The sequence below is a fragment of the Callithrix jacchus genome, chromosome 16 (genome assembly GCF_049354715.1).
Source record: "Callithrix jacchus isolate 240 chromosome 16, calJac240_pri, whole genome shotgun sequence".
Taxonomy (NCBI): Eukaryota; Metazoa; Chordata; class Mammalia; order Primates; family Cebidae; genus Callithrix; species Callithrix jacchus.
This window is the reverse complement of record NC_133517.1, coordinates 17,219,153-17,235,975: the sequence shown is the minus strand read 5'-3', so window position 1 is coordinate 17,235,975 and position 16,823 is coordinate 17,219,153. Positions and strand designations below refer to the sequence as shown.

Here is a 16,823-nt window from a genome sequence, read left to right as displayed (position 1 = left end):
CTGGTGTGGAACAAAGATGTGTGTGAGGCAGAGGTATGATATTTACAACCCGGAAAGAGCGAGCCAACACCTGGTAGTACAAAGGCTAGGCCGCGGCGAATGCAAGACTTCCAGCTTCAGGGTCCAAGGACAAATTACCCTTTCCCCATGAGACATGACGCCCAGGCTCTATGGGGCACTCCCAGAGATAACTCAGCCCTTCCTGGGAGCCTGGTGCTCTCCCTGCCTCTGGCTCGGTCCATGGCACCGTTCTTCAAGCCATTGACAGTGCTGGACTCCTAGGGACCCACTCAACCCCTGTCCCTACACCCTACCCCACTTTCCTTCATTCCTGCTTCTGACCAGCCTCCCTGCCCCCGCTCCCCTTCCCAAGTCCATCCTCCCTTCTGTACCAGAGGGAGCTACATTAAATGACTCAATTACAGTGAAGCGCTTAAAACAGTGCCTGGAACGTGGTAATCTCTCAAGACATTTTAGCTAGAAATTTAGTTAAATCTGATCATCCACTCCCTACCCTGCCCAGTGGGCAGGCTATAACCTAACTCAGCCTCATCTTCAAACATTCTCTCAAACTGTACAAAGGAACAATGTAATTTTCTGGGGCTCTCTGGAGCACACCCTGTGTATCTTATCTCTGTTGTTGGCCATACTGGTCCCTGGCCCTCTCCTGACCTCTTCACCTATTCAATTATCTTTTGAGACTCAAACCTTCCTGAATGCATTCTCCCCTCCTGACAGGCAGGCTCAACCGACCTTGTTGACTTAGGCCTCCTCTTTCGCATTCCCTAAATACTCTATTCTTCATTATAACTTTCTGAGTCTGTCTTCTCTTCAGGTCTGAACTTCTTGACTCGCAACACTGTCTCATTCATCTCTGTCCCCTGTAACTAGCACAGTACCTGGCTCCTATACGTCAGACCCACCACCCATTCATTGCATGAATGAATGAATGGAGGCAGGAGAGAACGCATCCATGAGAGGCTGTCCCAGAAGCACCTATCGGCTCCAAGGTGCACCTTGTCCATACACCTGCCAGCGGGAGAGTACTGTGGCTCAGTCAGCTCCTTTGCAGACTGGAAAGGGCAAAGCTGTGAGCACCTGGAGACCTTGCCCTGTCAAGTTCACCAGGAGCATCAATTTCTTTAATTAGATGGTAATGGTAACATTGAGCCTGGCTACATTGAAAAGGGGACGTTATTATTGGAAGATGAAAAGAAAGAGTAATTCTGAAGACTTGAGGACATGGCAGAGAAAAAGTCTGGCATGAGTGTAAGACTTAAGACTCAAGCAACATGAAGACACTCGGTACTTGAAGAAAGGAGATTGGGGAAGCATAATAGATGGCTTAGAGAAGAGGAAAGTCAACTCAGTATGTGTTATGCATCAAGCACGTCTTACATCCCTTTTACACCTCGTGACAGTTGAAGAAGACAGATATTATCTCCATTTCCTAAATGGAAAAACAGATGCTCAGATGGATTTGGGGCCATATCTGAGGACACACAGCTACCAAGTGATAGCACCAAGATTCAAACTCAGGCTCTATGATTTCCAAGCTCATGTTTTCTCCCTCCACGAATATTTGCTCTGCTGTGAAAAGTAAAACAAAAGCACCTGGAGCCAGCAGGCACTCACCTCCTACCTCTGGGGAAAGTGGTCCAGACTTTCCAAAAGTCACCTCCCTCTCCATCTTAACCGGGGGTCCTGGTGGACTTCTCCATCTCTGAAATGCACCCCATCGAATGTGTTCTATAATGCAGCCAGCTGCATAGCTCCTAGCCCAGTAAAGCCGTAGAGTAAGAATCCACTACTGAAGAGCTTCGTTTCCCATTTCATATAGAAGACACCCACTTTCGTACCCCTCATTGTACTTGGAGAAGTGGGCTGCTGCCCCATTGATCCCATTCTCTTCCACGATGCCACACTTCATCAGGAGCCAGTGATATACAGCTGTGACTAGGGAGATCTAATCAATCATTAATATTTCCAGAAAAGAAACCAGAACTCACAACTCACTGCACTTTGTTTTTTTTAACATTTATTTTAACTTCTGGGATACATGTGCAGGTTTGTTACATAGGTAAATTTGGGTCAGGGGGTTTGTTGTATGGATTATGTCCTCACCCAGATATTTAGTCTAGTGTCCATTAGTTATTTTTCCTGATCCTCTCCCTCCTCCCATGCCCCACCCTCCAAAAGGCTCCAATATGTGTTGTTCCCTTCTATGTGTCCATATGTGTTCTCGTTTAGCTCCCACAGGTAAGTGAGAACCTGAGATATTCGGTTTTGTGTTCCTGCATTAGTTTGCTAAGGGTAATGGCCTCCAGCTCCATCCATGTCCCTGTAAAGGACATAATCTCTCTCTCTCTCTCTTTTTTTTTTTTTTTTTTTTTTTTTTTTGAGATGAAATTTTGCTCTGTCGCCAGGCTGGAGGGCAGTGATGTGATCTCAGCTCACTGCAACCTCTGCCCTGGGTTCAAGCAATTCACCTGCCTCAGCCTGGAACTACAGGTGCATACCACTGAGCTATTTTTTTTTTATTTTAGTAGAGAAGGAGTCTCCATGTTGGCTAGGATGGTCTTCATCTCCTGACCTTGTGATCTGCCTACCTCAGCCTCCCAAAGTGCTGGGATTACAGGCATGAGCCACCGTGCCCAGCCAATCTCATTCTTTTTTATGGCTGCATAGTATTCCATGGTGTCTGTGTACCACATTTTCTTTACCCAGTCAATCACTGATGGGCATTTAGGCTAATGCCACGTCTTTGCTATTGAAAAATCATTACACTTTGATGTTTCAGGAAAACCCAAACCTGTGTTTCAACTTTTATCCCAAAATCCTGGTGTTGCAGTGAGGCCGTGAGCCGCGTGTTTAGAGGTAGAAACCTGAGTGTGCCACTTTCAGCAGGGAAATCCCATCTCCAGCCTCCCTTGACATCAAGATCCACTGAATTCCACATGCATCCAATATTATGACCCTCCAGAGAGACTCTTCCCAGTTAGAAACAATTAGAAACTGCAGTCCAGGAACATTAGTTCTCAAACCTTAGTGTACATCACAGTCATTCTGAGGGTCTGTTAAAAATACAGACTGTGGGCTTCCCAGCCACCAGAGTTTCTCATCTAGGAAGTCTGGAGAAATCTGGACTTTGGATTTCTAACCAATTCCCAAGTGAAGCTGAGGCGGCTGGTGCCAGGTCCATGCTTCCAGAACGACTGCTCTGGAGCAGTCATCACCACAGGCAGCTGTAGAGCCTGAGAGGGCACGGACCCAGTGGGGAGCTCTCTTTCAATACCCTACAGGCCTCATCTTTTAACGTGTTGCAGTCACCAAGGCAAATGCTTCTCTACTTCTTTCTTTCGTGAGGTGCGTTTTTAGCACACCATCCTCAAGCTTCTACTCACCGATTCTGCACAGCAAAAGATACCAAAGGCCCCAGATCAGATTATCTGGCTCAAGTGTCAGAAAGCCAGGCTCCAACTGACTTCAGCAAAATAAAAACAAATATTTGGTTCCAGAAGTTAGGTGTCCACTCTTGGCTTCAGGAGAGCTCACGTGATGTCACCTGACCTGATTTCTTCTTCTCAATGTCTCCTTTATCTTGCTCTTATTCCTACTGTCTCTTCTCTTTCCCTTGCCCCATCATAAAACCTTCTTCAGTTGGGTGTGAAGATGATCATGAAACCCACAGGCCTGGAAAATCCCTATGTTAATATCATCCCCAGCACAATCTCATGGCTCCTCATTTCTTCTCATTGATGCACATGGAATCAAGCGCTCAGTCCTGAACTGAGACGGGAAAAGCAATGCTGTGGATGGGCCTGAATCACATGCTCCGCTCTTGTTCCCCAGACTAGTCAGAGGGGCTTGGGAGGGGACGGGGATGTTAAAAACAGGTCTGGCCAAGCCATCAGGCACCACCACCGTGTGTAATCACCAAGTCTGAAGGCTACATTTCAGGCCCTCCTGGTTTCCCCACAGCATTTTCCTCTCTTCGGTTTGGAACTCTTTTCTCTTTTTGGCTTTCTAGATCAGATACTTTCTTGAACTGTTCCTGTTTCCATCTCCTTTTTAGGATTTTCTTCTTGTACCATTCAAAGCCTTATGTGTGCCGTGGAATTTTCCTTACACGTCATCTCAGTTCATGCCTTTTCTGTGAGCTGTGTCATGCATTCTCTTGCTCTTCAATACCACCCTAAATCTGTGAATTCCCAAGTCTGTATCTCCACCTGTGGTCAGCGGATATAACTACCCCCTCTCCAGCAAAGATGTCTACGTCCTAATTTCCAGAACTTCTGAGTTGTGTTACATAGCAGAGGGGAATTAAGGTTGCTGATGGAATTAATTCCAACTGACCTGAGACAGGAAGATTTTCCTGGATTACCTGGGTGGGCTCAGTGTAACCACAAGGGTCCTTGAATGTGGAAGAGGAGGCAGGAGAGTGTCAGAGTCATTGTGACATGAGAAAGACTCAATCCTTGTTTATTTAAAGATGGAGAAGGATCTGTAAGCCAAGGAATTCAGGCAGCCTCTGGAACTGCAGAAAAGCAAGAGAAAGGATTCTCCCCTTGATCCTCCAGAAAGGGCTTGTGGAGTCCCTGTTCCTATGTTCCAATACAACTTTATAAACACTGACATTTGAATTCTTAAATTCAGTGTTTTCAAATATTATTCAAATTGAATTTGAATAACTAAAATTGTTACATGTCATGAGATATTCTTTTGATTTATTTTCTTTAATTTAGAATTTTAAAAATTATTCTTAGCTTACTGGTCACAAAAACAAGCGGCGAGCCAGATCTGGCCATTGGGCAGAGGCTTGCTGATCCCACCCTACAGCCACACTCAGCAAGGCCAGATGCCCTAGGGCTTTGAGGCGCACCTGGCACTTGGGCCCCACTGAGGCATGGAGAACAGGGATCTCCTGTCTCATCCTCTGTACTGAGCATGTGCTTACTGAGCAGAATGGAGTGTTCAACACTTTTTAAACTGGCTATTTCTTGCTCTGTGTCTCTCCGTTTGCTGACTGTGTGTCCTTGCATTTGAATAAATGAATTAAGTGAAAGATAGGTGGCTCTACTATATACCCGGCTGCCTGCTGCACATCTGCACCTGAACATCTCATAACCACCTCAGACACACTGTGTCTAAAACTAACTCCATTGAGCTCATTCTATCATTTTCCTCCCCATCTCTCATACCCAACCACTCTCAATCAAAAACAAAGAATCTTCTCCTATAGACCTTACCCTGGTTGTTAGCACCATGATTCACCCTGCCACCCAATTTGGAGCTCTAGAGCTATAATTTCCCTTTTTCCCATCAAATTCTCCAGGAACCATGAGATCCTGTTGTGTCTACCTCTTGAGTATATCACAGAAATGCCCTTGAACTACCCCAGGGCCAGTGCCTTCCTTCTAGGCTTTATCAACAAGACTCTTCAGCACGATAGCCTCCTAAAACTGACCTTGCAAATCCCAATCTTGCCCCTTCCCAATCTGTCCAATGTATTTTGGCAGAGTAACAACATGTGCTATGATTTGGCAGAGTAATTATGCATGCCATGGCAGAGATACACAGCTACAGCTACCTTGCTCTCCAACCTGAGGCCCCTCAAGGTGCTGTTTCATTCACAGGGTTACTTCCCAGCTCCTCAGTGTGACACAAAAGGTCTTTTGACACATCCCCTACCTGACTGCCAGCTGCCCCTGCTCCCAGCTTACCTCCATAAACATTCCTAAGGAGCTACTTGCAACTTTGAGGCAGATGTGTTATTCCACACGGCTATGCCTTTGTTATGCCACGGCTTCTTCCTGGCCTTCCATACCCCTTTGTCGCCTTGGCTACTCTATACCCACTCTTCAAGGCCCCATTCAGCCATCATATCTCCTGGGGAGATTTCCTGCCCTGCCTCCTCTACCCTCCTGTGCAGAATTGACTACCCTTTCATGTGTGCCCCTTCATATCTTTTGTCACTGTCTATCGTGGCCATGTGTTGAACTCCACTGACATCATTTGCTTTCCTGTCTGCCTTCCCTACAGGCTAACTCCTTGAGGGCAATGTCTCCTGGTGTCCCTCAACAGGCAGAGCATCTGTTCCTTGGTTGATGCTTCCCAAGTGCATTTCCAGCCTTTGCAGTGGAAGCATGCTGGTTCCTGCCAGACTCAGGTGCTGGAAGAGAGTATTGCTCCAATTCAGAATCTCACTGCTTTTTTATCATGAAAAGACTAGTGCCACTTAGACCTTCAGGCCAGTCCTTGTAAGGCCCACCCCACAAAAGCTTCCTCCCATACCTGGCACAGAGCAGCAACAGGTGGTGTCTCACGCCCGTTAGGGGAGACCAAATGCCCTGCATCACCTTCCACTAATGGCAGGCTGCGTGCATCCAAAGCCACCCCTGTGGTGTTGCTTTACTTATGGGAGTGGGGCATTGTGTCCCGGTAGTGACACTGGGGAACTTACCCCACTTCATCACTCAGCAGCTCACTGCGCCATGCACCCTGCTTTTAGAACATCTGAAGTTTCATGCAGAAGCCTCGTCACTATGGTACCCCAGGGATGGGTTATTTTCTAGTAAAACCCAACAAATAGGCCTGAACTGTGCCACACAGAAGGAGGAATGCCATCAGATGCTGACATCTGTGATGGACAGATGGACACAAAATAGGGATTCTCTTTTCTCTTTTATGGAACTGCTTCTTGGGAGCTGGTATCTGACAGACCAGCCTCAGCATTCAGCAACCCTCACACGTCCTGCCCAAAGCCTCAGCCAGCATTGTCCCCAGGACTGTATCTCTCCAACCCTTCCAACCGTGGGTGCTTTCTGGAAAAGCCTTTCGCACCAGCTCCTGTGCCTCCTCATCTCTGGGATTCCCCTGCTGCAACCCCAGCGTTGCTTTTCACCGCCAGCAGCTTATCCTGGCTCAGCCTGCAGGCTACCTCGCAAAGAGACCTCAGGCAACGAGACTCGGTCAGTTTAGGGTTGGGCTTTCATATCTTGGTTTCACCCATTAAATAAATAAATAAATAAATAAATAAAAGAACACATTGACTCTCCCCACACGTTAATGTCAAGGAATCACAGAGCCTTCAGTGCAAGCTCATTTTGCAGATCCAGCCTCATTGATTCTCCAAGCAGGTGCTGTTGGCATCTTGTGAGAGGTACAAGCCTTTAAGCCTTTTATGTGTGTGTCCACATACTGTGGCCCACCCCTGATGGCCTCCCAGGAAGTGCCAGAGGCACCCCTGCCCAGTCGCTGTGGCAATCGGCTTGCCCCTTCCCACACCCGCAGGCCTCCTGGGTGTTAGGGAAAGAGCCCCCATTAAGAGCCACCTTCAGGAAATCCCCAAGCAGTGAAGTTTATGAGATTTTCAAAAACACCACATCATATTTACTCACCTTTTTCCTGGCTGAGAAAAACTCTGGCCCACAACAAAACTAAATGCCCAGAGCATTCATTCTCTTCATCTTCCATTCCTTTGATTAAGCTCGTTACTTAAAAAGCAAAGAAGTCTGAACTTTAAAAGGCAGCACTCCCTTAAATCTTATTATTTGAGTACCAATGTTTAAAGAAAAAAAATCTGGCCCCTAGAACAGGAAGTTCTCTGCCAGCAACAAAGGTTTGGTGGTCACGTTTCCTATGTAATAACTAAAAACCATTTCTCCCTGTTCCCTTTTCTTCCCTACCTTCCAGCCAAAGTCCCATCCTTCCTCAACTGGTATTCTTTTCAGTGAGTCACACTCCTACTACCCAGAAAGAAACGCTCGCACACCATGTTCTCCCAGCTCAATATTTCTCCTCAGTCCCAAGCAGTTCATACAATTTACAAATTGACACTGCAAATTCTTCATACACGTGCATTAATGTCCACCTGCATAACCACTGCATAACTGGTGCCTTCATCACCTTACGAAGGACCCACATCAGTCATCTTTTCTCTGCCTTGAATCCATTCTCCTCATTCCTAAAATGCATGTGTGCTCAGGGCAGTCATTAGTGTCAAAAGCCTTTGTTTATCCGCTGTTGCAGTGATAATATCCTAGCCCAGGGCTACAGATAGGAAGAATCTCCTAGGGGACAATGTTGTGGGCAGAGGCACACATTGGGTGGTGGCCAGCCACTGAGGCTCAGGAGCATGATCCTTGCCTAGAACTACCCCCAGACACGCAGATGGGCACATAGAAAAAACCCTCGAAGTAGAAAAGAGCCCATGACATTCATGTCTAAAACGGGACCCCGAACCAAATATTCCTCTAAAATTCCGCCTCACTGCTTGAATGATTAGTGATATAATTATGAGTTGATGAGTCTGGAATTTTAGAACTATCTGAGGCCTCTGCACTGACATCAATTTTGTAGTGAAAGGAAGGGGTCCAAGGTGAGCCCTGAGGAGCATCTGGCGGCAGTCTCCCAGCTTTCTGAGCCCTCCCAGTGTTTCTTCCACCAACAGTAGAGGGGTGTGGGCTGCGATAACCTCCGCTTTTCAAACATGTGACTGGAAACCTCCTAATACTCTTCAGAAAACATTTTGCCTTCTGTCACCAAATCTGGCAATTATTTGAATATATGCCTTTTAACTAAATTCTATGTACCAACAAAACAAAACAAATGTTATACTAATTATATTTTAGAAACATATTTTCTCACCCAAGATACCAAGTATAATTCATTCTGTAGGCTCGTAATCTGTCTGGCTTAAAAGCTCCTTTGATTGATGACAGATAGGTGAACTAATTTGTTACATATCCATTCAATCATTTTGTCTCTTTATAAACTATCCATAAAATGCCTGGCATGAATTGGGCCCATGTGGTATGCCCAAAGGCTTCATACTTCTCATGAGCTGTCACTGATACTGACCTGTGGTGGAACTTAACAGTAGATGTGTGCTTTTAAACTCCTTTTTAAATTTTCGAGACAGAGTCTCACTCTGTCTCCCAGGTTAGACTGCAGTGACATGATCTCGGCTCACTGCAACCTCCACCTCCCAGGCTCAAGCAATTCTGCTGCCTCAGCCTCCCAAGTAGCTGGGACTACAGGTGTGCGCAACCACACCCAGATAATTTTTGTATTTTTAGTAGAGAAAGGGTTTTACCATATTGGCCAGGCTGGTCTCAAACTCCTGGCCTCAAGCAATCCACCTGCCTTGGCCCCAAAGTGCAAGGATTACACGCATGAGCCACCCAGTGCCCATCTTTAACTCTTGAATCAATTGATCAGTTGGTTGATCAATCGGGATTACAGAAACAAGGCATGAGTTTGGATTCAAATCTAAAGAATATATTAACATTGTCTTAGAGAGGTGTGCTGCTTTTAAAATATGTCTGCAAATTCTTTGACACTCATGTCACTGAGAGGTAGAGTTTTGTAGTCCCTTCCCTGGAACTTGGCTCAATCTTAGTGACTGGCTAACCAACAGAGTTTGGCAGAAATGGAGCAGTGGGACTACCAAGGCTGGGTCATAAAAGGCAACATGGCTTCCATCTAGTTCTTTGGGCCAGTCACACTGAAGCCCCAAGTCTCCATGTGGTAAGACTTACAACCCTAAGGCCACCATGCTGTGAGGAAGCCCACCTAGCCTACCTGGAAAGACCTCAGAGAAACCATGAGACTTCATGAAGAGAGATAGAAGTGAGAGAGAAGGATGCCTGTACAGCCTCAAACCTTTTAGCTCTCCAGTTCGCTCTCCAGCTGCTGCCTGCTGGCAACCATTTGGTAGACCCTGAGCCAGTTCTACCCAGCTGAGCCTTCCTGAACTTCCACCTCAGAAACAGTGATGGGATATAATTGATTATTGTTATTAGAAGCCATTAAGCTTGCGAGTGGCTTGTTACACAGCAATAGACAACTGACAGAGGAAAGAAAGGGTTTTCAATATGAATCTCTGCTGCTGTCATTAGGAATGGTCAAGAAAGCATTTTCTATTAACTGCAGCAAAACAAGCTACCTTTCTCTTCTGATATTTGGTCTGTTATTTCTCTGAATATTAATGGTCTGTGTACTCTGAAGTGATACTGGGCCTCTATTCATGCTTGTCTCTAAGAAGATTATTCATAGATAGCTAGAGACTCCACTATGGTCTGAATCCTGGTGTCTACCCAAAATTCATATACTGAAAGCTAACCCCCGAAGTGATGGTACTAAGAGACGGGGCCTTTGAAAGGTAGCTAGATCACAAGGGCAAAGCCTTCAACGATGGGATTAGTGCTCTCATAAAAGAAGCCCCAGGGAGCTTGGTCTTCTCTTCCACCATGCAAGGACACAGCAAGAAGACACCATCTATGAACCAGAAAGTGGCCTTAACTGGACACAGAATCTGCCCATGCCTTGATCTTGGACTTCTCAGCCTCTAGAAATTAAAAAAATAAATCTCTGTTGTTTACAAGCTAGCTAGACTATGGTAGTTTGTTATAGTAGCCCAAATGAATGAAGGAAGACACTCATATATGTCTACATTTTGAAAAAAGACAGATGTAAAGGAAGAAACGGTAACTACAGGTTTAGCCCATGTGGAAGCCTCTCCATCCCTACAGTAGCACAACACAGAGAACCAGGAGTTCCACTTCATAGCAGCACAGCAGGTGCCCAAATCAACGTACTCTAATCACTACACAACCTAAAAGGACAAACTTCACTCAATGACAGGAAAAGCTTCCACTCTGCCTTTCCTTCTCCAAAACAGATAACGTGATAAATAGCTGTTATATTATCTGCTCAACAGCAACCATGAGTTACTCTCCACATAGTTCCATTTAGCTACAGACAATTCTATCTCTTTGTGTGTCTGTGGCACAGCGTGCAACAATGAATCAGCTGAGGGCTGATGTTCTAAGGAAACGTGATGTGCTTCTATGCTTCTGAAACAGCACCTTCCTGGTGTGGAAATAAGGCTCACTGAACACCATGCTAGAACAGTGTCAAATGCAATAAAAAATCAGTCACTAAAGCATCAAAACCTAACAGGAGAGAAACACCATGTGGGGGAACAGTAGAATCTCTCTTTAAAGAGTAAGAAAAGAAAGTACAAGACTGTAAGTTTATCTTCCATTCCCAAAAAAACCTGAGATCAAATCCACTGTTGTGATGGTAAGAAACCAGGTGGATGGAGTGACTTGAGGTAAGAAGTGTCCAAGTCAGCAACACAGTTTTCAGGGGGGCTGGGCTGAGAGTGAAAAGCAAGAGACACACTGCAAAATTGCAAAGGCATCTTCATGTAGGGAGGGGCACCTTCAAGTACTGAAAGTGACCCAAGCATTGAACCAGGCTGAGAAGCACCTGGGTAGGAGGAAAGAGCACGAGGCTGAGGCCACACTTGGTGGCCACCTGTGCCTTGCTCTCCTCTGCATCCTGGATTTCATGCCATGTTACATGACTTATCAAATCAGGGCTTCTTATTGCAGGAGCCTGCAATAAGGTAGAATAATTGTTAGAAAGAAGAAGATACAAAGAAAGGAAACCTACACATGGAGAAAAAAATTCCAGCAGAAGTACAGATGATGAAGATCAACCGAACAGACCCATCTGTGGCCAGTTCTGACTGTCAAAGGGTCTGAGGTAATAAATTTGAAAGCATCCAAATGACTGAAAGGGGAACATAACCCGCATGGCTGTGGAGCAATGTAGGCCTTACCCCTCCATGCTGAAGGGACTTCCTGGAAACAAGTGAGATCACGGTAACTTTCAGACTGGATATACTTATGCATAAATCTTGGTATCATGACTGGGAAATAGCTTTAGCAATATTAGATTTACATGTTCACATACAGAAAGATGTCAAAAATCAGATATTTGGCTATGCTGACATCAAAAATCATGTTTAAAAAACAGTGATATCAGTCAACTGAAGACACCACGGCAGCTGGTTGAGTTTTCAAAGTAACCGTTTTCACCCACTATCGTTGTTTTTGACATTATCTCTGTGTTTTTAAAATCCATCCAAGTATTGCCTTCAGGCCCTGCTGGCAGGTGCCTGAAGAACAGGTGTCTCTCATCTCAACTCCTAATTGGAATGTTTCTCCAATAGCGGGAATTAATCCTGTAAAATAGAATGCTAGCATTATTTGTCTTACATGGTTTATAGACAGACTGTGTACCTAGAAAAAAGAATGAGGAGAGGAAATACATGTCTAGACTTTGCAGGGGTGCTGTTTGAAAATGAATATCCAGTTGGAATGTGTGATGAAAGAAAAATATGCATATTCAGGCCAGGCGCGGTGGCTCAAGCCTGTAATCCCAGCACTCTGGGAGGCCGAGGCGGGTGGATCACGAGGTCAAGAGATCGAGACCATCCTGGTCAATATGGTGAAACCCCGTCTCTACTAAAAAAACTAGCTGGGCATGGTGGCGTATGCTTGTAATCCCAGCTACTCTGGAGGCTGAGGCAGGAGAATTGCCTGAACCCGGGAGGTGGAAATTGCGGTGAGCCAAGATCGCGCCACTGCACTCCAGGCTGGGTAACAAGAACTAAAACTCCGTCTCAGAAAAAAAAAAAAAAAAATGTATATTCAAAGATATAATGTATCTCATCAGTTAATCAATTCAGTTCAAAATACTCAGTGTGCTATCAAATATCTATACAGTACTTCATAAGAAATCAGACATATTCCAGTTAAAAATGTACTGTACACAAAAAATTATGCTGTTTTTCCCCACTGTATTGGTATCTTTTTTTCTGAGGCTTAAAAAAATGCTCGAGGCCAGGCACCAGTGGCTCATACCTATAATCCCAACACTTTGGGAAGCCGAGGCGGGTGGATTACCTGAGGTCAGGAGTTCATAGACCAGCCTGACCAACATGGAGAAATCCCATCTCTCCTAAATAAACAAAATTAGCCAGAAGTGGTGTTGCATGTCTGTAATCCCCGCTACTTGGGGGAGCTGAGGCAGGCGAATGGCTTCAACCCAGGAAGAAGAGGTTGCAGTGAGCTGAGATCATGCCATTGCACTCCAGCCTTGGCAACGAGAAAGAAACTCGATCTCAAAAAAAAACTGTTTGATCTCAGCCAAAAGGCAGAGAAGCAATTCTGAGGCTTAATTCAGAGTTGATTTGATATCTTTTTAAAAACTAAGAAAGATAACTCTGATTGCTGAAGCTTTTTGTTTACCCAGCAGTTACTAACTCCCCTTTTTTGGTTCCTTTGGAAAGTTCCTGTATGGTGGGGAGGTCGCTGCACTCCTTCCAAGATCCTGAGCAGCCCCATCTCACAGTGCAGGAAGCTAAAAGATCCAGGCCAACAGAGGAACAACACCAGAAACACAGAGATTGGTTCTGAATGGACATTTGACTCCAGCTGGGTTAGAGTACTCTGTGCTACTCACCTGTGAGATTCAGAAGGGAAGACATTTTTTCTCTTTTTGGATCATGAACGATCATGTCAACACAAGACTTTTCAGCAATGTAGAGAGAGGCTGTGCAAAGTGAGAGAGAAGAAATCCAACATGCAAACAAAAGACACAGAAACAAGCTGAGCTGAGAAATGAGAGGAAGAGAGAGTGAACATGACAATATTGTTTGAACACTTGAATTCAGATGTGCAAAAAAGAGAACGTTCCCTGGACTTTAAATACCAATGAGTCAACAAATCCTTGGTGCTTAAGGTAGTTTGAGTTGGATTGCTGGCTCTTATAATGCAAAGAACCCAGATTAATACAACTTGCCTTATTATTTTACTTTAATGCTTCTTTAATATTATCAGTTCCACTGGATACAAAACTATACAATTTCTGAGCCCAACTGTGTGAAACAATAATGTCTATGCTAACTCTAGTTATATCAATAGCAAGCATGTATTGATCATTCACTATATGCCAGGCAAAATTCTAGCCTAGGCAGGAGAACCCCAGATCCTGATGGTTAGCCACTAAACCCAGTTGCCTTCCGCTTTCTTTGCTTTGGTAACAGAAGCATTCAGTGCATGTCTGCTTTCTCCACAGTGCAGTGGCACCCACAGTTGTTGCTGGTGTGGGGGACGGGGTGAGAGCTGGGTGGAAGAACAGGCCATGAGGTGGCTGGACCGAGAGTCAGACAGTGTGTGTGTGCACGCGTGTGTGTACGTGAAGAGAAGAGAGAAGTGAGAATGTGCTATGGGACTCACAAGAGTGGCAGGGCATACCTCCAGAAGGCTCACAGAGCTATAAGGAAAGCTTAGAGTCTAATGTCAAAGGGGTGACTTCCATTTATTTGTGTATTTATCATCCATTTCCAGTCTTCCACAATCAACTATATTACATTTGGAATCAGAAAAAAATGTCCTTGAAAAAGACTCTATTCCATTTATTAGCCCAATAAGGCTGCTTCCCATTAATTGATGTTTTCATATTAATTAGAGCATTTATATAATATTAAACAATCAAACTAAAATATATTATGCATCATAGTATTTCATTTTGTGTGCCTCATAGCTATGCCATCCTATTAATCTCCCTGGTATATTTGCATATGTCTTTTTAAAATTCCCTCATCGAAAACCTTTCTGTGTACTAAGTGGGAACTTGCTCTGACCCTGAAATAAGAAACAGTGGAGTTCTTTAGATTAGAAAATCTCTTGGACTGAATTTAAACAACAGTTGAAAGTTGGTTGCCTGTTTGTTTATTTTAAATCCCTCAAGAATGAGAGTCCATTTGCATCTATTATGGGACCTACTGGTCCTTTGATCTTGTGTTTTAAGGGTGGTGAGCATCATCAATGTCTTTTTCAGTCAGTTTGAGCTAAGTGAGAAAAGAAATATCATCTGGAAAAGAAAGATCGAAATGAGGCACTGAACTTATGTCTTTCTTTAGTTTTTGTTTTAGTTTTGAGTAATCCCTTATGGGTAAAGCTGCTTTGTTCAGCTTTCTGCGCCCAGCCCCCCACAACCTGTCCTGTTCTCCCACAGAGCCTTCGCCCTGACCCCAACAGCATCCACAACTGTGGGCACCACTTTCCTCGCTTCTGCAACCAAAGTGAGGAAAAGGGCTGGCTGCATGGTTAAGTGGTTAAACACAAGGGTTCTGGGGTTCTGCTGCCAGAGGTAGAACCTTGAGATTGTCATTCTGAGTGTATCCTTGAGCAAGGTGTTTCATCTCCAAAGGCCTCAATTTCCTTACTAATTTGGAGATAATAAGAGTAACTACCAAAGAGGTGAACTGAAGAGATGGCATGAAGTGCCTCAAGTGCTCAGCAGCCCAGTACCCAGCCCATAGGAAATGCTGATTGTTGGCTATTGTTACAAGCCAAGTGCTTTCTCAAACGTGTCTTACTCTCCTCTCTTACCTTTGCTGATGTTTCCCACTCCTCTCACCGCCAAGTAGACCTGATCACACCCTCATATACAACCCTCACTGGTATATGAGACAGTAATCACACTTCAGGACATTTATGGCATTTATGTGGGTGGCTCTCCATTACAGCAAGACCCATGACAGCAAGGACTAGGTATGATTTGTCTTCATTTTTGTGCACTCAATGCCCCACATCTAGGAGACATTCATACTTTTTAAAGGAATGAGTGAATGGATGCACTGTCCTCTCCCAGATGAGGAGTTTAAGACTCAGCAGCCATAAGTGACTTCTGCAAGGTTACAAGTTGGTAAGTACCAAACTCTGGGGCTTTCATTAAAGGGTCTGAAGGAACAGCAGTAATGCATTGTGGTTTAGTAAATAGCCAAGAAGACAGATCAGCTCAACTAGAGAGGCAACAAGATACAGGAGCTCCGAAAAATTTAAACATTTGATCAACATACGACAATAGCATGCTCTGTTTCTAAGAAATGAAGGCCTTGCCTGAACAGGCGTGAAACAACTTTAAAAGAAAGAAATGCAATCACGTCCAGTCAAACAAGTTGACTACCTCGGAAACTATTCATCATGTTCAGTAGCCAATCCTGGAGTCTCAATGAAGTAGTTTGCTTATTTTTTTCAGGCCTCCTAAATGGCCTTGTTTTAAAAGTCAACCACATTGGGTTTTGTAGTGTTATTCTTTTGCAAATGTTTGAACATGAAATACAACCACACAGGAACAGTGATCTGCTCATTTCTAAAACCATCGGTAATTTACTAAAGTTTCAGCAACTTTTAAAATGATTGATTTTCATCTGTTTCTTTTTTTTAGATAGATAAATTTTGCTTTGAAAATAGGAGACTTTTCGTCTCTGCGCCTTTGTCGTGCAAGAACAAAACATCCTAAAACCTTCTTTAAGAATCAAACTGAAGTCCTGTCTTGCTTCTATTTATGTTTGTTACCAAAAGCAAGGAAAGAAGCAATCGCATCCTCCCCGCCATGCTCCTACTGTTTTTGTCTGCTTTGATGATCAGGCTGTTGCAAAGCAAATGTGGGACTTCAGAGTAAACACAGGGTTTGAAGCGCAGTGGAAGCCAACGCCAGCCTGGCTGAGTGAGCCGGGGTCACCTCCACTCCACAAGGCTGTTCCTCCACAGGGTTTGGTCCACGGACACCAAATGACCTGAAATGTACAAAACGCCACAAAAGAATGACCCAAATCATCATGGCATACATTGATGAGTACCTCCCCAATTTTTCAGAGCAAAGTTTCCTATTAAGTTAATAATAAAGAAAAAGATATGTTCTTTTGAACCCTTGGGAAAAAATTTAAGATTTTAAAATTTTCTCCAAAATATTCTTAATTAAAAATAAAATTTGGAGAACAATTTGAAATATTTTTACCATGTATAATTTTTAGCTTAGTCTCATAGAAATATAATTGTAACTTCTTTTTTCCCCCAGGTCATAAAATGTCACAGTGATTTTTTTACTCTAAATCAGGAAATAGTGACTTAAAATAGTCACAAAGTTACTGATTGAATTGACGTATAAATGTATTG

General features: G+C 44.2%; 1 protein-coding gene across 3 annotated transcripts in view; it reads right to left on the bottom strand.

Moving 5' to 3' along the window:
• Positions 1–2,021: 2,021 nt before the first annotated feature.
• Positions 2,022–16,823, bottom strand: part of LOC144579699 (uncharacterized) — a 116,198-nt gene continuing 101,396 nt past the window's right edge. For all 3 annotated transcript variants that reach the window (XR_013527853.1, XR_013527852.1, XM_078352514.1), the window contains exon 3: positions 2,022–16,444. Coding sequence is in view for 1 of the 3 variants with exons in the window: in XM_078352514.1 (XP_078208640.1) it covers positions 16,321–16,444 (124 nt within the window). In the remaining 2 variants the exon portion in view is untranslated. The remainder of the gene's footprint in view (positions 16,445–16,823) is intronic.